Here is a 26,356-nt window from a genome sequence, read left to right as displayed (position 1 = left end):
TCCAATTCCAATTCTCCCGGACGTGATTCACAAGGTCCTCACCGAGAGGGCCCGAGTAATCCTAATCGCCCCTCATTGGCCCCGCCGGCCCTGGTTCGCGGATCTCCAACAGTTGTCCGTCCAGGACCCTTGGCGACTCCCCGTTTCGGGGGATATGCTGCGGCAGGGGGCCTCATTCCATCCAGACCCGGAGTGGTTCCACCTCACCGCCTGGCTGTTATCAGGAGAGACTTAGAACTGCGTGGCCACGACCCCGATACAGTGGAGGTCATTTTAAAGGCCAGAAGGGGTTCGACCAATCGAATCTACGACCATACGTGGTCCAAGTTTCACCAGTGGTGTCTACAGGAAGGCCTTTCTCCCCTGTGCATCCCCATACACAGGATCATTTCCTTCCTTATGCAAGGTTTCCATCAAGGACTTTCCACCAGCACCCTCCGGCGTCATCTGGCGGCCATTTCCTCTGTCCTAGCGGGGCTCCGCAGACAGCCTCTCCGTTCCTTTCCAGAAGTTCAGGAATTCCTCAAGGGTATAGCCAACCTCAGACCTTCCAAGGTCCACAGGTATCCATCCTGGGATTTGCCACGGGTTCTCCAGTCCCTCACGCAGGCACCATACGAACCCCTAAAATCGGCGTCCCTCAGGTACCTATCCTTTAAAGTAGCATTCCTGGTGGCTATTACCTCTGCCCGACGCATTTCGGAGCTGGCTGCCCTCTCAATCAGGCAGGACCTCTGCCAATTCCATCAGGACAAGGTAGTCTTGCGACTGGACCCCACCTTCTTACCCAAGGTCAGTTCCATGTTCCACAGAACACAGGATATTGTCTTGCCTTCCTTCTGTCTCCAACGGGACCATCCCTTGGCAATTAGATGGCACACCCTGGATCTCATCAGAGCGCTGAGGATCTATATCCAACGCACAGGACCCTTTCGGAGGTCAGAAGCACTTTTTATAGCCTATCACCCCAGAGTCATGGGTACCAAAGTGTCTTCAACAGTGATTGGCCGTTGGATCAGAGGGACTATATCTAAGGCCTACGAGTCGGCCTCCCTTTCAGTCCCAAAGAACATTACAGCGCATTCCACCAGGAGCGCAGCCACCTCGGCCGCTTGGGCGACTCAAGCCCCGTTGGAGGAGGTCTGCAAAGCAGCCACTGGGGCCTCGCCAAATTCCTTCATCAGGCACTACAAAATTGACTCTTACGCTTCAGCGGACGCTGCCTTCGGCAGAAGGGTACTCCAATCCGTTATCTCTCACGATAGCAATCTAATCCCACCCTAGGGACCATCTATTGGGTATGTCCCATGTGACTGCTGGACCCGCTCCTTCAGTACGGAGAATAGGCGTTGATTGCTTACCTGAACGCCTCTTCTCGTACGGTGAGCGGGTACAGCAGTCACTTCCCGCCCTTGTATGTGTCTTCTTTACTTTCCTATAACTTTTCTTCCTCTAACAATGAGAGTTGAACACTACAGAGCTTCACAGCTGAGCCTAGTCTATGGATTCGCGAATTCTGGGGAAGGGGCGGATCCAGCAAGCTTTTTTAACACTAGGCTCAGTTCCACCGGATTGGACATGAGCAACCCATGTGACTGCTGTACCCGCTCACCGTACGAGAAGAGGCGTTCAGGTAAGCAATCAACGCCTATTCTACAAAAAATATCCATCATGTTTACAACAGCAAATGATAAAATAGAGGTCCATCTCTATAATTCCTTACCCTTGACTAATCCAAATATTTGCTCACCTGCAGAGCTTCTTTATATACAAACTTGTCTGATGTGCAGGTTATTCTTTCAGTAAAAGTCCTTGAAATAATTTATTTATTGTATTTATATGCCGCTCATTCCAAAACAGACTCAGAGCAGAATTCCTTCCTTAAATAGTAATGTTCTGCCAATTCTTTCCCAATCTGATAACTAACATAAATAACAACTCCAGACATGCTTGATTATAGTATCCCTCATCCCCAGTTACTATGAACATAAATTTCCAGATAGATAGGAATCTGGACACCAGTGTTGGGATGGCAGATGCATCATTACTTTGATAGGGGAAATATGGAAAAACATTCCATTTTTAATTAACTATTCATTATTTTTAATGTCATATATGTTGCTGCATTTGTTGTTGTGTAGATTCATTTTGTTGGCATAAAATGCTGTATGTTCCTTTATGGAAAGATGGGGTCTTAATCTTATAAGTGCTGGCAGAATATATTAATAAGGAAACCTGCACAGATTAAATAGATTTACAATACAAAAATTATGTTAGGTGTTAGTTACATTCTACAAAGTATATTTATTTTAGGATTATTTTATATATGTTATAATTTGTATTCCTAAAGTTTTTCCTTCTTTTCTACAGATGTGCACGGGCAATTATATATTTGTTCCATATATGATAACTCCCCATAACAAAATCTATTGCTGTGACAGCAGTTTCATGAAGGGATTGACTGAATTGATGCAACCCAACTTTGAACTGTTGCTGGGACCAATATGCTTACCCTTGGTTGACCGCTTTATTCAGCTCTTGAAGATGGCACAGGGCAGCTCAAGGTATGGAGTGTCTTCAGCTGTAACATTCAAATTTGCTGTAAAAAGGAAACCACATGGACCCAATAAGCGTAACAGACATAGCATTTGATAGCAGCAGCCAAGGGACAATACCTAAGAGAAGTACCAAAATAACAGAGTTGGAAGGGACCATGGAAGTCTTCTAGTCCAACCCTCTGCTCAGGGAGGAAACCCTATACCATTTCAGACAAATGGTTGTCCAATCTCTTATTAAAAACTTCCAGTGTTGGAAAATCCACAACTTCCGAAGGCAAGTTTTTCCACTCATTAATTGAACTCATAATCAGGAAGATATCTTGTCCATGTCTATCAAGAGTACTTTCCTTTTAGGATAGCTAGTTGCTTGAACTTTGGCTTCCAGATTACCTCTGACCAGAAGTATTTGAGAACCAGATTCAGGTTTCAAATTAGTAATGGTCCATTGTTCCATCCAATCTTCCATCTGTCAAAAGCTTTCATGATTAATAAAAAGCAGTCCAAAAAAGGAGAAAAACCACTTTGTGTTGTACCCTTCACCATTTGGAAATAAGATGCAATTTCCCTTTTAGGTTTATGGGGAAGATACATGGCTTGGAAGTGATAGACATATTTGGGGTGGTGTGGTGTGGTGTGGTGGTGGATGGGCTATTGAGGTGAGACAGAGAAAAGAAGCCTGAGAAAAAAAGACACCCCCCCCTTCAATTTTGGAAATAAATTGCTTCTTCAGAATTATAATGGCAACCTGGGGAAGCCTCTTGCTGTTCAACAGGCAAAGCATTAAGTTTGATAATACTCATACCTGACATTTATATATTAGAAACATTAAAAGCCTTGGTGAGATGGGTAGCATAGAATTTTAATAATAAATAACCCAAATCAAATGCTTTGTTTGTTTGTTTATTTGATGTATCAACATCCTTGAGATATAGACTAACATTATTTTACTCTATTACCTACTATTGGAGAAAGAATGACACTGAGATGCTTGCCTAAGGCCATCTACTAGCCTGTGCAAGGATGATAATAATGATGATGATGATGATGATATATGAACTGGAGATTTTAAAAAAATGGAGATGGGCATCCTGAATAACCAGTTGGTCCCTTCATTCATCACTCTTGAATAATCAGTTGCTACAGATTTGTGAACATTTTGAAGGGATGCTCCAAGGGCCAAATTGACAGTTTGTTATCATCCCTTCCTCCTTTTTCCCCAAAGAAATAAATGCCTCAAGGAAACAGAGTGCCAAAATGTTTTACAAACACCAAGTGGACTTCTTGCCCAACTTTAGGTGAAGCATCTTTGCCACTGAGGATCTTTGCTTCCTCGTGAGAAATGACTTATGAGTAAAATATGTAGCCAGTGATAGGTCTGTCAGATAACCAGTAATCTGAATTAAATTACAATGCTTATATCCCATGACTTGAGAACACTTGAGGACAATTTGACTTGTGATAGATCCTAGAACAAGCCAATTAAAAGTTTTCAAGGCACAAATTAGGAAAATCAAATTGTCATATTTTGGATATATTAATGTGAATACCCAACTCCCTTGAGAAATCTAAATCATAAAGTGTAAAGCTGTATTTGTGAAATTATGTTTTGTCTTTTGAATGTGGAAAAATTCAATTAAAAGTATTTTTTTTAAAAAAGAGCTAGAGAGAAATCTACAATACCAGGAAAACTGGAGAGAAAGAGAAAAGAGGACAGCCTGAAACCAAAATGGATAATCTGATAACAGAATCAATAGGTGCATTTTGGAAGAACTGAAAGCCCAGGTTAGGGAGAAATTATTTTGGAGAAGGTCCATCAGGGTGGCCACTGAGATTCAGCACCAATCTGACGTCACAAAATAAAATAAATCATCATCTACATATTCAGTTCATATTTGCAATACTTAATTAGGTCAATATTCCTGGTTCATCTTTGCCCATTGTATGTAAAACAGACAGACAAAGGGGCTCGTTTGTAACATTGAGGTTTATGCTAACTATTTATTTTCACTTCCAGCCAATACTTCAGGGAATCAATTCTTAATGATATCAGAAAAGCTCGTAACATGTACACTGGGAAGGAATTAGCTGCCGAATTGGCTAGGATAAGACAACGGATGGATAACATTGAGCTTTTGTCTGCTGACATTGTGATAAACTTGCTGTTATCTTACAGGGATATTCAGGTAGGAATCAAATGCTTAATTTAAACGTATTACAGTGGTCCCTCGATTTTCGCAGGTTCGAACTTCGCGAAACGGCTATACCACGATTTTTCAAAAATATTAATTAAAAAATATTTTGCGTTTTTCCCACCCTATACCACAGTTTTTCCTGCCCGATGACGTCATACGTCATCGCTAAACTTTTGTCCGCCTTTAATAAATATTTTTTTAAATAAACTTTAATAAATAAACATGGTGAGTAATAATCTAAATGGTTGCTAAGGGAATGAGAAATTGCAGTTTAGGGGTTTAAAGTGTTAAGGGAAGGCTTGTGATACTGTTCATAGCCAAAAATAGTGTATTTACTTCCACATCTCTACTTTGCGGAAATTTGACTTTTGCGGGCGGTCTCGGAACGCATCCCCAGCGAAAATCGAGGGAACACTGTACTTCTATTAACTCTGTTTCATCAAGATATGAAGGGCCTCTATTCAATCTTAGTCAGCATAGGTCATTGCAATATTTTATGTACCTTAAGCATGCTCTTAGTCCTTGCTAAGTTTTTTTTATCAACCCACCCACTTAATCCCCATTTCCCTGAGCTACAAATTATTTTTATGTGCCAGCAAACTTACAGTATCCTCCCACTTTGCCATACTTTCTTTTTCTTCTTTTTTGCCTTCATAAAACAAGCACTCATTCCTGAAAAATGCAAATAGAAGCGAAACAAGGGAGACTTTGTAAAGAAATTTACAGTGAATGCTCTTTTCTAAAAATAGCAGTCATTCCTACCAAACCAGATTTTCCTCCATCCTCCCAGTTTTCTTCCCTTTCAAAGGTTTAGTTTGGTGGTGGGTGGGCAGGGATGAGAAAGGGATGATTTTTGTTATTTTGAAAGGTATAAATGTGTGGGAGTTCAGTGTCTAAATTGACTGCAGAGGGCTTTAAATTTATCATATTTTTAGAGGATATTTTGGTCATTCTTGACCCAGAATAAATCAGGGCTAGGTACACTCCACAGAGGGCTTGGAATAGATTATTACTACCAGATATGCTCACAAGTAGCTTGAAAGTATAGTTGCTAGATTTAATAAATGAATATTGTTACCATGGCAACAGTCTGCATTTACATTATGCTTACAGCTACGAAAAGGGATATAAAATAGCTAATATTCAGAATTTTTTAAAAAAATCAATTTTGCATATTGGGGGACATTATATTATAAGCGCAATGACAATCCACCATTTTCCCACCTGAGATTTACCATTTGTTTTGGAGTCTCTCCCAGGGCTGCCTTATGAACCGTTATGTGAGGCTTCCTTGACACACTTAACTCATAAGATTGTGTTTTTTGGTAGCTATTACCTCTGCTAGATGTGTATCAGAGTTGGCCTCCCTTTCCATTAGGCAGAATTTATGTATTTTCCACTCTGAGAGGGTATTTTTTTGTTTGGGTCCCTCATTTACTCCCAGAATTAATTCAATTTTTCACTGCTCTCTCTTATCTTCTTTTTGTGCGAATCACACAAACCAATTAGAAAACATGTGGCGCTCTTTAGACGTCCCAAGAGCCATTAAGGTATACTTGGGCAGGACAGCTTCTTTACGGAAAACAGAGGCCTTGTTTATTAAGTATGGTTCTCAATCTAGAGGTCTGAAGGCTTCAGCCTCTAGCATTAGCAGGAGGATAAGAGCTACCATAAGCCATGCATACACCTTAAAGCAGTGTTTCCCAACCTTGGCAACTTGAAGATATTTGGACTTCAACTCCCAGAATTCCCCAGCCAGCGAATGCTGGCTGGGGAATTCTGGGAGTTGAAGTCCAGATATCTTCAAGTTGCCAAGATTGGGAAACACTGCCTTAAAGGAAAGCCATCTTCCTCTCAACTTTGTAGTTTGCATATTATTTTAGGCAGAACAACAAGGTGCACAGACTAGACAGTGGAATATATGCTGTCATTTATGGGATGGGATGAGATGGAAAGGAAATGGCTTAGAAAGATACTGCACTATGAAAATGGAAAACATGTTCCAGAAATGCTTAAGCATAAATAACTATCTGAAACTGCCAAAATGAAATAGTCACTATTAAGGCATTGAGAGAGCGACAGAGAACATAACATTATTAATGACATGTCAACCTATGTAGAAAATTCAACAGTGATGTGAGAGTTGAGGTTAATTGTCCTCAGCCTGTCCTGTTCTTTGATTATTTTTGATTGCACTGTTGGCTACAAAGACTTGATTTGATTATGGAAACATTTCGTATCAAAATTCAAAGTATATTTCCAATTGCAAAAGAAAGACGGAAGGAAGGGAGGGAGGGAGATATAACATCTGTGTGTTTTTAAATCTCACACTGATCAAAACTATCCCTACTCTTGAATCACATGTAACATTAAGAAATGTCAGGTCTTTCAGTTGCCCTTTTAAAAGTTTGAAAACAATGAAAAGATGTGGCCTCCTTCTGAATATAATTAGAGTCAGCTTTGTAGATCAAAAGGGTAATGTGATGGCTTGGTGATTAAGATTTTATTTATTTATTTATTTATTTATTTTCTTTATTTATCATACAAATATAGTATTGTACTGTTTAACATAATATAAGTACAGTGGTACCTCGACATACGAGTTTAATTCGTTCCAGACCCGAGCTCGTAAGTCGATCAACTCGCATCTCGAACGAATGCCTTTAGACTTTGTTTTTCGCGCCGAGATAACAGGAAGCAAGGAGATTCTTGCGCCACCTAGCGGAAGCTCGGCTCGTATGCAAAATTTGAGCTCGGTTGTCAAACAGAAATTTCGCTCGCGTCGCGGCTCGTTACTTGGAATACTCACATGTGGAGCAGCTCGTATCTAGAGGTACTACTGTATAAAGTAGAGATAGAAAAGACAAAAAAACATTAGGACAGGGCTTGTTGGCTGGAAAGCCGACAGCCTGGGTTTGAAACCTGAGCTTCGCGCAAGAGGGTGAACTCCTGTCTTTCCCTAGCTCCTGCCCACCTAGCAGTTTGAAAGTATGAAATTGTGAGTAAATGGGTACCATTTCAATGGGGAGGAAACCAAGAGCTGGGCACATGACCAGGGAAATGTCTTCAAGGCAGTGCTGGCTCAATGGCTTTGAAATGGAGATGAATGCCACCTTCTATAGTCAGCAACAAATAACAGAGTAAAAGCCAAAGGTATTCCATTCTTTTGTAGACAAAAGAGAACTGAACGGAGCTATGGCCAAATACTATTATTGTAGGTTCCAACTTAGGTATTACATCCATTCAGTATGTAGTTTTTTTATTTTTCAGGCCACAGAAAGACTTAGTCAGTTTGTCTTCTTCTTTTTATTCTTATTTTTGCCTTAACTGATATAATGTTTTAATACATTTTTTATTTATCTTTTTTGGAAGGATTATGATTCCATTGTGAAATTGGTAGAGGCATTAGAAAGACTTCCAACCTTTGACTTGGCTTTGCATCATCATGTGAAATTTCATTATGCATTTGCACTGAATAGGTAAGAACTTTCCTTTCTCTTGAAACTATAGCGTTTGATCGCAGTTTGTCCACAATCAAAATAGCCTTCCATTAAAAAAAACCCCCGCACACATACAAATACTTTGGCATTTTTTTCATCCTGTGTCTCTTGCTTCTACGGTAGGTAGATTTGACTTCCCATCTTGACTTTGGCTTTCTATCACCATTAAATTTATTTTCTGCAGTTTGAACACAGCAAAAGCCCGAAAAAACCAATGTTGATTGAATGGTGCGTGAAACAAACTCAAAAGCATAGCACACAAATTAACACTGTTCAGCCTAGAAAAAAAAACAGGCACAGTGGAGCTGCAAAAGAAATGATACGGATGTGCATGATTCTATTATTAGCTGTTCAACTATGATAACGGGACATAATTTAAAAAATGAGGGAGAAGGGCAAGAATGATTAAGCATCATTTTGCTACATCTCTTTTATACATTGATGTTTCAGACTATTAATGTGGTACAGTGTAGTACAACACTAGGAGCTGTCCATTCACTTTTGGGATTCTTTAAACAACTGGTTCACATTTGGGATTTCATCTCCAGCAGTTTCTGTCTGTCCTTCAACATAGCACAGTGTGGAGGCACCCAGCTTTTTCACTGAAACCAATTATTGGAAGTATGACTTCTCTATTGTGGGGTCTGCTCTCTGGAACAGCATCCTACTCCTCCCCCATCAAACTTCGCACTCTTAGGAACTTCACACTCTTCTGTAAAGCCGGAAGAGATCTGGCTTTTCCAGCAGACCTGGCTTTTCTGGCAGGCCTGGAATTAGGTTGATTGCAAGTAGGTATGTTTTTTATATTACAGTGTTCCCTCGATTTTCGCGGGTTCGAACTTCGTGAAAAGTCTATACCATGGTTTTTCAAAAATATTAATTAAAAAATACTTTGCGGGTTTTTTCCCTATACCACGTTTTTTTCCACCCAATGATGTCATATGTCATCGCCAAACTTTCGTCTGCCTTTAATAAATATTTTTTTAAATAAACTTTAATAAATAAACATGGTGAGTAATAATCTGAATGGTTGCTAAGGGAATGGAAAATTGCAATTTAGGGGTTTAAAGGTTTAAGGGAAGGCTTCTGATACTGTTCATAGCCAAAAATAGTGTATTTACTTCTGCATCTCTACTTCGCGGAAATTTGACTTTCGCGGGCGGTCTCGGAACGCATCCCCCACGAAAAGCGAGGGAACATTATATTGTTATTATTGATTTTTATTGTTCGATTTTAACTGTTTTTATTGTTGTTGCATTTATTCCGATTGTTGGCCGCTCAGAATCCATTTGGAGTGAGTGGCAAATAAACAAACAAGCAAGCAAACAAACAAGAGTTTCTATGTTTTTTAAAAGTGACGTTGTTTCTTGGATTAGGTGGTTTCTTGAATTTATATAAGTTTCCTTTTATAATCTAACACAGTGGTTCTCAACCTTTCTAATGCCATGACCCCTTAATATAGTTCCACTGTAAATGCCTGATTGGTTGGATTGTAAAAATATGTTCTAAGGTACCAGATTAGAAATTTATCTTTCGCCATGGTCTTAGGCGACCCCTGTGAAACAGTCGTTCGATCCCAAAGGGTCCCGATCCCCAGGGTGAGACTCACTGATCTAACACGTGATTCCTCCCCCCCCCCCCCCCGGCCAGGAATATACTGTATATCCTTTTTTGAACTCTCCCTATTTCTCATCTCTCTTTAATCATATCAGTCACTGAGAGTCATTTGAGAGTCAGGCAATTTAAATAAATGAATTGAGATCCCTATGAAATATATCTCTAGAAAGTGCAAAAGAAATTGTTTTCAAATGGATCCAGTAAAAATCTATTAAATTTATTTTCCCTAGTCGGACATGCTACATCATCTTTGGCATGCGAAGTGATAATGCATTAGGACTATTGCTATGGAATACTCAAATGTTTGTATTTTGTTTTTTAAATAAAACAGACGAAATCTACCTGGTGACAGGCAGAAAGCTCTAGATATCATGATACCTCTAGTGGAGCAAGAGAGCCAAGTTGCTTCTGATATGTACTGTCTTGTGGGAAGAATCTATAAAGACACGTTCTTGGATTCTGGGTTTAAAGACACTGAGAGTCGAGATCAAGGAGCTTTGTGGTAGGTACTATTTTATTACCACGTGTCTGTATGAGTTTACTTTTTGATGTTAAAAGAACACTGAATTTTTATTCTTCAAATGTGTTTCTGAAGCAGTGGTTTAATTAATATTTATAGTCCTCGACTTAAAAGCACAATTAAACCCAAAATTTATGTTGTGAGGCTGTTAAGTGAATTTTCACCCATTTTATGACCTTGCATGCCACAGTTGTTGAGTCACTGCTGCTGTTGAGTTAGTAACATGATTATTAAGTGAATCTGGCTTCTATTAAAGTTTGTTGCAAAATCAAAACCAGAATCATACACACACGACTGATTCAGCTGGATTCATAAACTTCTTTATAAACATAATATATAACAGATGAATTTACAATATCATTAGCAGATTATTTCTTCAAGTTAACACAAGCAGGAGTTCGGGAGACCTCACCTACAAAAAGATATTGACAAAATTGAATGGGTCCAAAGATGGGCTACAAGAATGGTGGAAGGTCTTAAGTATAAAACGTATCAGGAAAGACTTAATGAACTCAATCTGTATAGTCTGGAGGACAGAAGGAAAAGGGGGGACATGATCGAAACATTTAAATATGTTAAAGGGTTAAATAGGGTTCAGGAGGGAAGTGTTTTTAATAGGAAAGTGAACACAAGAACAAGGGGACACAATCTGAAGTTAGTTGGGGGAAAGATCAAAGGCAACATGAGAAAATATTATTTTACTGAAAGAGTAGTAGATCCTTGGAACAAACTTCCAGCAGACGTGGTTGGTAAATCCACAGTAACCGAATTTAAACATGCCTGGGATAAACATATATCCATCCTAAGATAAAATACAGAAAATAGTATAAGGGCAGACTAGATGGACCATGAGGTCTTTTTCTGCCATCAGTCTTCTATGTTTCTATGTTTCTAGGAGTTAGTTTCATTTCAGCAGAGAGTACAAAGAGGAGAGAGAACAAAAAGCACTAAGCCACTCCCAGCCTTCCAGTTTCAGTTTTGATTCTCTGCACAGACTCAGGAGTGTTTAGCTCCCATTGGCTGACTTAGTTGTTATGCCTATTCATTGGCTGACATTGTTACCATTGGCTCTCACAATTCATGAATATCTTAACAGCTTTCCTGTTGACTTTGCTTGTCAGAAGGTTGCCACATGACCCTGGGACACTGCAACTGTCATAAATATAACGCAGTTGCTGAGTGTCTGAATTTTGATCATATGACCCATGGAGATGCTGCAACAGTCGTAAATGTAAAAAATGGTCGTAAGTCACTGTTTTCAGTGACCTTCTAACTGAACGGTCACTAAAGAAATGTGTAAGCAAAGGATTACATTATAAGTAAAATAAATACATTTTACTTATAATGAATATATTTTACTTATAATGAATAAATAAAATTTAGTCAGATTGGATAGTTTTCAGATCTTTTAGGTAATATCTCTCTGTGTTGCATTATTCTTTAACATCTATAGATTTGACTAATTATAATAAATCAGCAAATTTCAGAGATAATTTGATTTTTGATTATTTATTTTATTTTCCATTTAACTTGCTTTTGACTGTGTAGAAGAACTGTGTAGAAAACTTAACAGTCCCTATGCAGTCTATAGAAATGATATAATGTACAGTATTATGCAAATCTGTTCATTATGTCTTAATCACAATCATTGTACAAACACTGATTAGACACATTTTCTGTGATTGTCACATAGTTATGGAACTATGATATCTACCCTTGATATCACTTCCACATCCTAGAAGACGGTTTCCTATCATTTCCTAGGAAATTGTTCCATTTGTTTTATTATTTCTATTTAACATTTTATTTGGTTGCTTTGAAGACATTGCAAGATATAGTGCTTAAAAAATTAAAAGTATCTCTGGAATATTTCAAAACAATTTCTAATCGTGGTCGACTGTACTTCTTAAAATGAAAAGCCATTGAATGTTGGCAAAGTTAAGAAACTAGCAGTTAAAAAAAAATCCATTCACTTTAGAGAATTTCAGCTTTATGCAAAAGTGAAGGGTTCTCTTCATAATGACTCCTCACCAATATTTCCTTATATTCTGCTAATCAAATATAAGGTGTGGTCATTTTATAGTCTACATTACAAGGACTCATTTCATAATCAGGTCTAGACTGCACACCTGTTGGGAATCAATTGGGGTTTTTTTTGTGCCATCGCAATTCTACCTTCATCGCACGCAAATATATAAAATTGTTTTGAAAGGCCCACTGAAGCATAATCCAAATCCCTGCAGCTTATCTTTCTGTCTTTTCTTGTGATCTGCTTGTTTTTACATGGAGAACTAGAGTGAATGCTGCTAGGCGATAAGATTTCAGTTAATATGGACACAGAGATAAGAGGTTAATTATTAGCTGTCAGATTTTTCCTGTGGCTTTTTATGCTGACCTCATAAACTGGGGGAAAGGATTATTGTCAAGAGACTGACCAACAAGCCAGGCAGAAGTTAAATTGGTATGGGGGCAGATTCAATGCTTGCAGACAGCAGAATTTGTCTGATGCAAGCTTCCAAGCCAGCATTATTAAAAAGGCAAATTATAATAGATGGAAAAAGAGCAAAAAAAGGAGAACTAGGAAACTGAAGAGATAAAACTATTTCCTACTAACAAATCAATAGCAGAAATATTCTGGACTGTTGTTACACATTTTCAGGGCAGTTAAGAATGCTAATTCTGCTAATGACATGCTGTCATCATGCTGGATTAATAATAACAACAACAACAACAACAACAACAACAACAACAACAACAATAATAATAATAATAATTTATTAGATTTGTATGCCGCCCCTCTCCGAAGACTCCGAAGACTAAATTAGTTTTGGATAGTGAATATATTTACATCAATATTTACATCAATTCTTTTCCCATGATCCATATCAGCTATGAAACTAGTGCTCCAAATCACTGTGAAATTATAAAAGAGGGGCAAAAGTCACTGATTACCTATCATTGAAGTCACCTTGCTCTTTCTGCTGATGCCTGTGGCCTCTCCATTTGAACAGCAAAACTGAATACAGCAGCTGCCGCAACAGAAAAAGGACCAAATTGTTGAACAGATCCTTGGAAAGAACAAATCAGTGCCGTGTTGTCTTCTTCTTTTGTAGTTATATCAGGCCAAGCCATCGTTCATTACACTTGTTTAATAAGAAACCGTGATTACTAGTAGTTTCCTGCCTAAGCTGCAAACCATGGTTCAAAAACACAGTATTCACATGACACTATGGTTTAATAATACAAAATACAATATGGCATAAAATGAACCTGCTATAACACTTCTACATTTCAGATTCATATTTTCATGTCAGATGGAAAAACGGGTAGCCATTGTTGTCACGTTGAATATTGACAGCCCCAGAGACATTCAGTAATTAAATAGTTAACTCTGTGTTTTACTAAGATCCTCCTATTATGATGTAATATCCTGCCACATCTAACATCACATCCTTCTTCTTCACTCTAAGATTCTTTCTCCATTCTACCTCTATCATGTGAAGACATGTTTTATTATGTTGTCCATCGAGACATGTTTATTTTCTGCTTTTATAATAAAAGAAATCTTGTTTTGAACAAATGACTGGGCTTCCATCCATCACCTCCGCGGTGATTAAAGTTCTAACGGACTTTAATTATTTACAAACCGTGACAATTGTCATAACTGGCCAGCAATATTTTAGTGGAAAAAGTTTATTCTTCCAAAGGAAAATAGAAAGAGAGAATTTGACTGCCATTTCTCCTGTGGGTTTGACTATGGTAGTGCAACCATTCTGATTTTTGATGCCAGCTTTGAATTGATAGAGACCGGGATTGTCTTTCTGCCTGGACTTTGCTTCCCCCCCCCACCCCTTGTGATGTTTTTAAAACTTGTGACTCTCATGAACATTTGAACGGGGTTAAAAATTAGCAGCAAGAATAACATTTCTCAGAGAGGTTCTTTTTTTTAAAAGGGGGCTGAGAATGATATGGGATGTCTTGAATCATTGGCACTCTTTGTGCTTTTCTTTGCCCGTTTTAACATTAGTTTAGGAAAAATGTAGTCAGTCAACCATAGTCAACAGTTGTTGACTTGTAATTATTTTGTGTAATAAAGAATTCTGGAAAATGCCCAAATCTTACCGTAGTTGTTTAAATGCAAACAACCCAGAGGCCTAAAGCTTGTGGGTTCTATTCCAGCTAAAATATTTCTTCTGACACTGCAGAAAAGCCCCTTTCCTCCAGATATGCAAGCTATCCATTTGGCAGATCTAGCTATTTCTTTCCTAGCACGTTCAGTTTGTACTTAAGGTGCAAGATAAAGTCTTTCAGTCTTCAGCTGGTTACATTCTAGAAGAGACACCTTACTTGCAGAAGTTCTCTTTAACAAAAGTTCTCTTTAACTTTTGCAGCAATAATAATACTAATTATAGTATTATATGGAATATATTATAGATTATATGGAATTTTAGAATGAAGATGGTGGTAGTTCCTCTTTTCACTGGATTCCTAGCCATTGTCTTTAACCATGTCTTGTAGCATTTAAAAAGGTTATAGAAAGAAAATGACGGACATGCCTTCCTTGTGGTATTCTCCATAGTGGGTGGAGCTAACATTCAAGAATGGGGTGACACCGTCCATTCAACCTATAAGGACCAAGTCTGACTAATAGTAGATCTCTGCCTCTATTTCCCCCTCTTTGACTCAGTCCTCAGACTGAAAGGACATGTCTATTTTTGTCTCCCACTTATTGTGAATTTTTCTCCAGCTGATTCCTTTCACATCTCTTGCGTCGCTGGGTCGAGTGTTGCATAGAGCTACAAATATTGATGTACCAATAATTTAAAAAAAAATAAACATGGAATCCTTATTACAATGAATTTGTAATAAATGAACACTTTTAAAATAATCAGGACTATATCTGATGAGTAACCAAATACAAAGAGACTTTAGTACAGAGATGAAGTGGCAGAACCCAACTTCCTATCCATTATGGAGAACTCTCTTTCAGTGAGCCTTTCTTTAAATTAAGGAAAGAAATGATCTTAATCATCTGATGATCTTAATGCTGAAATAGCCTCTCTCAGAAGGAGAAATACTGTCCCTTCTCTTTATATATTTGACAGAATTCTCATTTACGGTTACCAAATAAAGCAGCAGGAATGACAGATAAAGTAAGGATAAATTATAATGTGCTTGCCAATAACTTAATAATAAATAAAGAACATATGCTTTAAATTGGAAATTAACATTTTGATAATCTAAACATCCTTTTTTTTCTCATACTCCAGAGAAATGGAGGAGTTCCAACTAAAATAGGGACAACAAAATTGGGCTATTGTCATCTTAGAAATCTTTAATAAATTAACAGCAATAAAATCAATGCAATAACTTTTCATTTTGTGAAAATGGATGTGGATGTGGGTGTAGTGTCAAGTGCCTATTGTTGTTGTTATTGTTTACTGTTGTTACTTCTATTCAGTGCTGGAGTACATACAGTACTTTGCATATTCAAAGTTCAAGATTCAAATATGTGGCATTTCCAGGGAATGGCCTTCTGCCGCACGAATCCCAGTGACCGATCAGGTCCCACAGAGTGGGCCTTCTCCGAGTCCCGTCAACTAAACAATGTTGGTTGGCAGGCCCCAGGGGAAGAGCCTTCTCTGTGGCGGCCCCGACTCTCTGGAACCAGCTCCCCCCTGAGATTAGAACTGCCCCTACCCTCCTCGCCTTTCGCAAACTCCTTAAAACCCACCTTTGTCGTCAGGCATGGGGGAACTGAGATATCTTCCCCAGGCCTATACAATTTATGTATGGTATGCTTGTGTGTATGTCTGTTTAATAATGGGGTTTTTAAATATTTTAAACTGTAAATTATTAGATTTGTTATAAACTGTTTTTATTGTGCTGTGAGCCGCCCCGAGTCTGCGGAGAGGGGCGGTATACAAATCTAATAAATAATAATAATAATAATAATAATAATAATAATAATAATAATAATAATAATTTTGAGCTTTCATCAGCATATGCCAATCAGACTTTTAGCTTGACTAAAAAAGTCTATATGTCATGTTCCTGGATTCTTTCAGATCTGGAGTTCTGTGTAACATAATTCATATTCATTGTACAGCACTTATTCAACAGGAGTAAGCCTGCAGAATAAGTTAGAACATGTGATGTTAATTCTGTCATTTATAACTTTTGATGAATAAAGCTGTTAATAATTACTGGTTTTGATGGCTAAATATGATTTCCATATATTAGAGGCAGCAGTTGGAAATGGCAGTAAAAGGGAATTATGGATTTATACTTTTTAAAAATGAAATCAAACAATATGAGAAAGGAAGCTGACTTTTCTACACGCCTGCACTGGTGCCACTATTAAAATGCATTTACGTCAATGAATTGAGTACCATATTCTTGACTAATTTGTTTATGTATTTTCTTCTAGCTAGTATATTGCATTTACATTTATTTCTATAGATTCATACAATAAAAATAATCTGCTTTAAATAGTGTTTAGTGTGGGGTTTAAAATCATATTTCTAATATAAATGTCAAAAAACTTTAATGTTGAAAACATATATATATATTTAGCAAAACGTTTGCAAAGTTATGCAGTTTTCATAATTGCAAAAACACAGAAGAAAGAAAAGAGAAGAGGAAGGATGTATGTGTTTGGGCTCCTAAAATAACCATGAGTTGGAATATAACAGAGGCTAATAATAATTATTATTATTGTTGCTGTTGTTGTTATTATTATTGTTGTTGTTGTTATTATTATTATTATTATTATTATTAAATTAGATTTGTATGCCACCCCTCTCCGTAGACTTGTATAAGTTAGTTGAGTTGTATTAAATCAATTGTGGTAATCATTTAAGAATGTCCAAAATTGTCTCTTAATGAATTACTTTTTCTCTTTTAGGTTCAAGAAGGCATTTGAGTCAGAACCATCATTACAGTCTGGAATTAATTATGCAGTTCTCCTCTTGGCTGCTGGGCATCAGTTTGATACCTCTTTTGAATTACGGAAAGTTGGTAATTATAGCTTACTGATTCACCAGCAAATCAAATTCAGTGACAAGATATTTACCACCTTCTGTTTTATGGGAAGCAATCTCATGTTTGAAGTCACAGTCTCCTCTTCATTTAAAATACATCTTCCACTACGACAGCATATATAGATCATTTTGAGAAAATTCAGTTTTTAGAATAGATTTTTTTCCCTACAGACCTGTAACAGCTCAGGGGGTATCATGGAATAAACTGTGAACAGATATGAATGAACATTGTTGATTCTTCTAAATAATTTTATATTGAACCTTTGGCCCTGTAAAATCTTTCAGGCCATGATTTCCCTTTAGTATATTTTATGTGAACAGCAAGAAGTGTATCTTGTTATAAGTGTAAAATCCATAGTAATAGCTACCTACTATAACATTTTCCATTATTTCAGCAATATTAGGTTATTGGGTTAATACGAGGTATTATTAAGCTAATACAGGTAGTCTTCAACTTTCAAATGTTCAATTTAGCCCAAAATCTCTCTTGTTGAGCAAGACAGATGTTAATCTGTATAGTCTGGAGGATAGAAGGAAAAGGGGAGACATGATCGAAACATTTAAATATGTTAAAGGATTAAATAAGGTCCAGGAGGGAAGTGTTTTTAATAGGAAAGTGAACACAAGAACAAGGGACACAATCTGAAGTTAGTTGGGGGAAAGATCAAAAGCAACGTGAGAAAATATTATTTCACTGAAAGAGTAAGTAGATCCTTGGAACAAACTTCCAGCAGACGTGGTTGGTAAATCCACAGTAACTGAATTTAAACATGCCTGGGATAAACATATATCCATCCTAAGATAAAATATAGGAAATAGTATAAAGGCAGACTAGATGGACCATGAGGTCTTTCTCCGTACTGAAGGAGCGGGTCCAGCAGTCACATGGGTTGCTCATGTCCAATCCGGTGGAACTGAGCCTAGTATTAAAAAAGCTTGCCGGATCCGCCCCTTCCCCAGAATTCGCTCAGTTCGCATATCCTGCGGTTGTATTGTGAATGCTCGTTCAACATTCTAACACCTTCCCTTCGACCTTTCCTTCAAAAAAGTAGTAAGATTTATTGTCTTTATTCAATTACTTGCACTAATTGCGCCAGCCGCTTAAAAGGAAAAAAGAAATAAAGCGGCTCGGCTTTTTTCCTTGGGAGAAGTTGCGGTTTCGTTTTCCCCCGGCGGTTTTGCCGGTTACGATTCCTGCGGCCGCTTGTGGATTCTTCTAATCCCTTGGCCTGGAGGTTCTGGTGCAAGTATTTATCATTGAATTATTGTTTTATTATTGTATACAAATATTTAAGGGCTTATAAAATACCTCCTGCGGAGTGAGACGCCTTCTAGTCTCCTGGACTTAGTCGATCGCTTTTCCCTTAAGAAATTCTACGGAGCGATTTTTTTCGGCGCGAAGGCCTTCGCGCCCTTTTTTAAAATATCTAGGCCTCTCGTGTTGGCCTTCTGCCAGCCGCGTAGGCCTCAGTCCACCGCGTGGATCCGGGAGCGGGCCTTGGGGGTCCCAGGCTAAATTCTCCACCGGCTAAGCCTCCAACCAGAGTGCCTTGGTTTTACTTAATTGCAAAGTTTAGGGAGGCTGGCCCCGCTGGATTTGGGGGCACGAACTCTGGGTTTGCCCAGATTGTCCTCACGTCTCAGCAGCTTCGAGGCCTCGAAGCAGGATCCATTCCTCTTGGGAAGTCCTTGAAATCTTCTCCTTATAATTTAGTTATTGGCTCAGCCTTGTCTTCTGTTAATTGTCAGACTATGGCTACTTTTCCCAAGAGAGGCACAACTAAAGGTCCCAGAGAGGCCAGGCCTACAGGCGATGAGATTACTAGTATCCCCCAGGCCTCTTCCTCCTCTTCTCCAGGGGCCCGTCCCTCGACCAAGGTCACCAGGGCTGAGAAGAGAAGGGACCTAGCCCTACAAAAAATTCATGACAAATCAGCAAAACGTTTGAAAGTGCAGGCCCAAGTAATCAGTAGTCAAGACCCACCAGAGGCCTCTAGTCTGCCTCCTTCTGGGGTCCCTGTGTTATCTCTGGATGAGCCAAACCTAGACAGACCCCAACCTAACCTATGGGGCATAGGTCCAGAGGAACCAGATATTATTGAAGATTCCCCCCAGCCAGGATCCTCCCAGGCCTTTAGGAATTCTTCTGCCATTTCTGCTGATATTTCCACTTTACCTCCTGAGTTCCAATCTATTTTTGCTGTGTTGTCCAAAGCCATTGATGCCAAACTCTCCTCCATCAATGAGCTTCCTTTACCTCTTCCTCCTTCTCGTTCCTCCCGCCCCTTGGGTTCTTCCCCAGCGGTCAGAGCTCCTATTCAGGATGATTCAGAATCCTCCCAGGATGAATATGAGGATGTAGAGGAGGATGAAGACCCTTTCCAGGGCTTATCAGAGGATGAGGAATCCCAAATAAAGGTCCCTCCTCCAATTACTATTTTCCCTTCTCAACTATTCAAATCTCTCCTCCTCAAAGCTAGAATTTCTACGGGATTAGCAGCCCAGGAGAAACAAGCCTCCACTTCCACTGATCCCCCGGAGGAGAATTTACCTTACTTCACAGAGGAACAGGAGGATAATGAGGTAATTCCTATGCCTAAATTGTTTAAAGATGCCTTACTCAAACAGTGGGATTTTCCAGCCTCTGGCCTTAATCCCTCTACCAAGGACAGAAAGTTGTATAAACTCTCCTCTTCCTATGAAGAGCTTCTATCTTTTCCCAAACCAGATGAACCTGTCAAAATTCTTCACTCGGCAGCGGCTGTGCCAGGCGAGGCGGAGGAAGTCCTCCGTCCAGAGGACAAGCGCATCGAGCAAATGCTCAAAAGAGGATTCTCCGCTGATTCCTGGGCCATTAAAAGTTCTGCAGCAGCCTCCTTCTTCTCCAGAGCCATGCTGCTGTGGCTTCGCCAACTTCAACAGCACATTCCTCCCGATGACTTGAGAGGTCAACAAGACTTCAACAAGGTCTTTGCAGCTGCCCAGTACGTGGCTGATGCCACCTTGCAATCTACTAGATTTTCTGCTAAGTCAATTGCAGCCTCTACAACGGCAAGAAGACTCCTATGGATTCGCCCTTGGCAAGCGGGAGTTCGCCAAAAGTGGCAGTTATCCCAGGGCCCCTTAAAGCGCGACCTTCTCTTCGGTGATCTTCTCGATCCACTCCTCACGGAGACCACGGACAAGAAAAAGGTTTTGGGTCCAACCACCAAAAAGGTTCCCAAAACGCAGTCCTTTCGTCGCCCAGGGCGCCAGCAAGATCAAGCGGCTTCCTATCAGAGATCTCCAGGTCAGTATTCCCCCCGCTTTCGTTCCCAAGGTAGGAACTCCAGGGGTAGAGGGTTTCGTTTCCAAAGGGGAGCTTCCTCTAACAGGGCTTCAAAAAAACCTAGATGGTAATCTTACCTCCATTCCCATAGGGGGTCGCCTAGCTCATTTCGCCTCAAATTGGCGTCTCACCTCCAAGGACCCTTGGGTCATTGACACTGTTCAAACAGGCCTTCTTTTAGAATTTATTTCTCCTCCCCCAAAACGTTTTATTTCCTGCCCTTCTCCCAGGTCATCCTCAGATTGTAACCGTATGGAGGAGGCCATTTCTCATCTTTTGTCCATCAGAGCCATTCAGCCGGTCCCTTCTAGTCAGAAGGGCCTAGGTTTTTACTCCATCCTATTTATGGTTCCAAAGTCCTCCGGAGGTTGGAGAGCCATTTTGGATTTAAAGAAACTAAACCTATTCATCAAATATAGGAAGTTTAAGATGCACTCCTTGTCTTCTATTTTGGCCGCCATTCACTCGGGAGATTTCATGGTCTCCCTAGACCTCACTGAAGCTTACCTTCACATTCCTATAGCCAAATGCCACAGAAAATATTTACGTTTTTCCTTTCAAGGCAGGCATTTCCAGTATAGGGCGATGCCATTTGGCCTTTCCTCGGCCCCTCGGGTCTTTACAAAGCTCTTGGGGTCCCTGGCGGCCTATATCCGGGCGTCTCCCATCCACATTTTATGTTATCTTGATGATATTTTAATTCATGGGAACTCCCTAGAGAGAGTGAAAACAGACCTTTCTGTCACCATGTCAGTCCTTCAGGACCATGGATTTTCCATCAACCTTGATAAAAGTCACCTCCAACCATCCACTTCCATTTCTCACCTGGGATCCATTATTGATTCAAAATCCTCCCAGGTTTTTCTCTCTCCCGAGAGAAAACTCAGTATAGTGGAGTTAATTTCTAACATTTTATCTAATCCTTCAGTATCCATAGTTACTCTATCTTCCCTTTTGGGGAAGATGGTGTCATGCATAGGCATCATTCCCTGGGCTCGCCTTCATGCTAGGGAACTCCAGTGGCTACTGTTGCCTTTTCAGAGATCGGGGCACAGCAACTCAAATCGACGCATTGTCATCCCACTGAGTGTTCGCAGATCCTTCAAGTGGTGGAAGTCTCCGGCCATGGACAGAGGATCCCCGTTCAGGTGCCCGGATCAATTTGTCATCACCACAGATGCCAGTCTATCGGGATGGGGCGCCCACGCCCAGGGGATGATAGCCCAGGGCACGTGGTCCCCGGAGGAAGCTTCCAGGCCAATCAATTGGCTAGAATTAAGAGCCGTTTCCCTGGCTCTGAAGCATTTCTCTCCTCGCATTCCCAACCGGCACGTTCTCATTCTCACCGACAACATTGCCACAAAAAGCCATATCTGCAGACAGGGGGGCACGAGATCCAAGGCTCTCATGAGGGAGGCCCTCAAGTTGGGCCTTTGGGCGGAAAAACATCTCCAGTCGCTCCTAGCCGATCACATCTCGGGGAGCCTCAACGTCCAGGCGGATTGGCTATCCCGAGCAACGATAGACCCAGGAGAGTGGAACCTCCATCAAGACCTGTTCCATCAAATCACCCTCAGATTCGGCCTACCAGTCCTGGATCTCTTCGCGACCAATGCGAACGCCCAACTCCCTCGCTTCTATTCCAGATTTCCATCCCCGGGAGCGGAAGCAATCAATGCCCTCCGGAGTCCATGGCCTCCAGGCCTACTCTACGCATTTCCTCCAATTCCAATCCTCCCGGACGTGATTCACAAGGTCCTCACCGAGAGGGCCCGAGTAATCTTAATCGCCCCTCATTGGCCCCGCCGGCCCTGGTTCGCGGATCTCCAACAGCTGTCCGTCCAGGACCCTTGGCGACTCCCCGTTTCGGGGGATATGCTGCGGCAGGGGGCCTCTTTCCATCCAGACCCGGAGTGGTTCCACCTCACCGCCTGGCTGTTATCAGGAGAGATTTAGAGCTGCGTGGTCATGACCCCGATTCAGTGGAGGTCATCCTAAAGGCCAGGAGGGGCTCGACCAATCGAATCTACGACCACACGTGGTCCAAGTTTCACCAGTGGTGTCTACAGGAAGGTCTCTCCCCTCTGTGCATCCCCATTCACAGAATTATTTCCTTCCTTATGCAAGGCTTCCATAAAGGACTTTCCACCAGCACCCTCCGGCGTCATCTGGCAGCCATTTCATCTGTCCTAGGGGGTCCCCGCAGACAGCCTCTCCGATCCTTCCCTGAAGTTCAGGAATTCCTCAAGGGCATAGCCAACCTCAGACCTTCCAAGGTCCACAGGTATCCATCCTGGGATTTGCCACGGGTTCTCCATTCCCTCACGCAGGCACCATACGAACCCCTAAAATCGGCATCCCTCAGGTACCTATCCTTTAAGGTAGCCTTCCTGGTGGCTATTACCTCTGCCCGGCGCATTTCGGAGCTGGCTGCCCTCTCAATCAGGCAGGACCTTTGTCAATTCCATCAGGACAAGGTAGTCTTGCGACTGGACCCTACCTTCTTACCCAAGGTCAGTTCCATGTTCCACAGATCTCAGGATATGGTCCTACCTTCCTTCTGCCTCCAACGAGACCATCCCTTGGCAATTAGATGGCACACCCTGGATCTCACCAGAGCGCTGAGAATATATATCCAACGCACAGGACCCTTTCGGAGGTCAGAAGCACTTTTTGTAGCCTATCATCCCAGAGTCATGGGGGCCAAAGTGTCTTCAACAGTAATAGGCCGTTGGATCAGAGGGACTATATCTAAGGCCTATGAGTCGGCCTCCCTCTCAGTTCCAAGGAACATCACTGCGCATTCCACCAGGAGCGCAGCCACCTCGGCCGCTTGGGCGACTCAAGCCCCGTTGGAGGAGGTCTGCAAAGCAGCCACTTGGGCCTCGCCAAATTCCTTCATCAGGCACTACAAAATTGATTCTTACGCTTCAGCGGACGCTGCCTTCGGCAGAAGGGTACTCCAATCCGTTATCTCACACGATAGCAAGCTAATCCCACCCTAGGGACCATCTATTGGGTATGTCCCATGTGACTGCTGGACCCGCTCCTTCAGTACGGAGAATAGGCGTTGATTGCTTACCTGAACGCCTCTTCTCGTACGGTGAGCGGGTACAGCAGTCACTTCCCGCCCTTGTATGTGTCTTCTTTACCTTTCTATATCTTTCTTCCTCTAACAATGAGAGTTGAACACTACAGAGCTTCACAACTGAGCCTAGTCTATGGATTCGCGAATTCTGGGGAAGGGGCGGATCCGGCAAGCTTTTTTAATACTAGGCTCAGTTCCACCGGATTGGACATGAGCAACCCATGTGACTGCTGTACCCGCTCACCGTACGAGAAGAGGCGTTCAGGTAAGCAATCAACGCCTATTTTCTGCCATCAGTCTTCTATGTTTCTATGTTTCTAAGTAGTTTTGCCCTATTTTACGACCTTTCTTGCCACAATTGTTAAGTGAACCACTGCAGGTATTAGTAATAGGTTGTTAAATGAATCTCGCTTCCCTATTGACTTTGCTTGTCAGAAGGTTACAAAAGGTGATCACATGATACTGGGACAGTTAAGATATTGCAACTGTCATAAATATGAACCAATTGCCAAACATCCAAATTTTGATCAACTGGCCATAGTGATCCTGCAATGGTCATAAGTGTGAAAAATGGTCATACATCACTTTTTCCACAGCCATTGCAGCATCACTAAATGAATGGTTATAAGTCAAAGACGGCCTGATTAGTAAGGCCAATTTTCTAATTTATGAGAAACAGGAAAATCTCAATTCAATTTTATAGACTTCCCACTGAAACCTGGATGAAAGAAATGAAGGTTGCTTCGTAACAATAATTTTGTGACTTTTGTTGACAACACATTCTTTTTATCAGTTTTTGCTCGTTTCCCTGAAACCTCATTATTTTGTTTTTGGCCTTATCTCTGAGGTTAGTAAAACTTGTGCAGAAATGTAGAGGGAATCATAAATGTATGAAAACAATGATATCTTGAAATTAGGCAGTGGCTCAGTTTTTAAATTTGTAGTATTGTGGTGAGTAACTGCTGAGGTTTATTAAATCTATTAAATTTTAAAGGCGTCTGTCTATGTTCTTCAGCCTGACAGTTTCTAGGTGGGTTAGGGTTCTGGGTTCCAGAATTCCCACCATTACAGCTAAAATACAACTTTAATTTCTTCAGGAGTTAAAATAAGCAGCCTACTTGGGAAGAAAGGAAACTTGGAAAAATTGCAAAGTTATTGGGAAGTAGGCTTTTTCCTGGGAGCCAGCGTATTGGCAAATGATCACACAAGAGTGATCCATGCCTCGGAAAAGCTCTTCAAGTTGAAGACACCAGCATGGTAAGCAATATTTTCTTGTGCCATTAATGTATATTTAATTTTCAGATTAAATGACATTGCATTCTAAAGTAATTCTACTTTACATTGGTAACGCTAGGTGAATAAACCATTTTGTATACAGTGTTCCCTCAATTTTCGTGGGGGATGCATTCCGAGACCGCCCGCAAAAGTTGAATTTCCACGAAGTAGAGATGCGGAAGTAAATACACTATTTTTGGCTATGAACAATATCACAAGCCTTCCTTTAACACAGGGGTCTCCAACCGCCGGTCCGCGGACCAGGACCGGGCCGTTGGGGTTTTTCAGCCGGTCCGCGGCGCCAGGGCCCCCTCGGCCTTTCCGCGCTGCCCACCGCTCGCCCAATTTGCCCCCTCTGCTCCTCTGCCACCTCCTGCCTTTCACCGCAGCTCCTCCCGCACCCGGAACGCACGCCCTGCCCGCCTCACATTTGCCGAGAGCACTTTCGCCCCGGGCTCTCAGCAAGGGGGTTTGCAGGAGAGGCGGGGCCGGCGGAAGGTGATATTGAATGTCGGGGGCGCACGGGCGGTTGCGCGCGCTCCCTATCTCCCTGCTAGCCCACTTGGAATATTCAAAATAAGAAAAACCTTCGCCGGCAAAGGCTTTTCTTATTTTGAATATTCCGAGTGGGCTAGGAAGAGAAGGGGGAGAAAGTAGAAAGGAGGATGGGGACCAAGAAACGAGGAGGAAGAAGAGGCGCGCGATCCTTCCGAAGGGCCGAGGAAAGACCGGAGCGCGCAGCCTAGCGGGGGCTTCTCTCCGCTCCGCCGGCGCCTTCAGACCTCTGAGTTCCTCGGGCTGCTTGCGGCAGGCTGGCCTCCTCGCCAGCCTGTCCGCAAGCAGAAAGAGAGGGAAAGGGGGGAGAGATAGCAAGAGAGGGAGAGAGAGAGAAAGAGAGAGGGAAAGGGGGAGAGAGGGGGGAGAGAAAGAGAGAGGGAGAGAGAGAGAGGAGATAAAGGAAGAGGAGAGAGAGAAAGGAAGAGAAAGAAAGAAAGAAAGAAAGAGGGATAGAAAGAGAGAGAGAGTGAGAGATGCTCAGTGAGCCTTTCTTTGAAGTTGCCTTTCTTTCTTTCTTTCTTTCTCTTTCTTGCTTTCTTTCTTGCTCTTTTTCTTTCTCTCTCTTACCTTCCCTTCCTCTATTTCTTTTCTTTCTCCTTCCTACCTTCTTCCCTCCCTCCCTCCCTCCAGTCCTTCCTCTCTTACTCTCCCCTTTCATACGTTTCCTTGCTTCCTTC

At 41.2% G+C, this 26,356-nt stretch overlaps 1 protein-coding gene across 2 annotated transcripts in view; it reads left to right on the top strand.

Annotated features, from left to right (window-relative positions):
- Positions 1-26,356, top strand: part of MAP3K5 (mitogen-activated protein kinase kinase kinase 5) — a 142,745-nt gene that overhangs the window by 66,526 nt on the left and 49,863 nt on the right. For both annotated transcript variants that reach the window (XM_070733590.1, XM_070733591.1), the window contains exons 4-9: positions 2,371-2,564; positions 4,573-4,741; positions 8,123-8,229; positions 10,199-10,369; positions 17,295-17,407; positions 24,944-25,103. In XM_070733590.1, coding sequence (XP_070589691.1) covers positions 2,371-2,564; positions 4,573-4,741; positions 8,123-8,229; positions 10,199-10,369; positions 17,295-17,407; positions 24,944-25,103 — 914 coding nt within the window. The remainder of the gene's footprint in view (positions 1-2,370; positions 2,565-4,572; positions 4,742-8,122; positions 8,230-10,198; positions 10,370-17,294; positions 17,408-24,943; positions 25,104-26,356) is intronic.

This window comes from Erythrolamprus reginae, chromosome 1 (genome assembly GCF_031021105.1).
Source record: "Erythrolamprus reginae isolate rEryReg1 chromosome 1, rEryReg1.hap1, whole genome shotgun sequence".
NCBI lineage: Eukaryota > Metazoa > Chordata > Lepidosauria > Squamata > Dipsadidae > Erythrolamprus > Erythrolamprus reginae.
The sequence above is the reverse complement of the archived record's forward strand: the minus strand, read 5'-3'. Positions and strand labels throughout refer to the sequence as shown.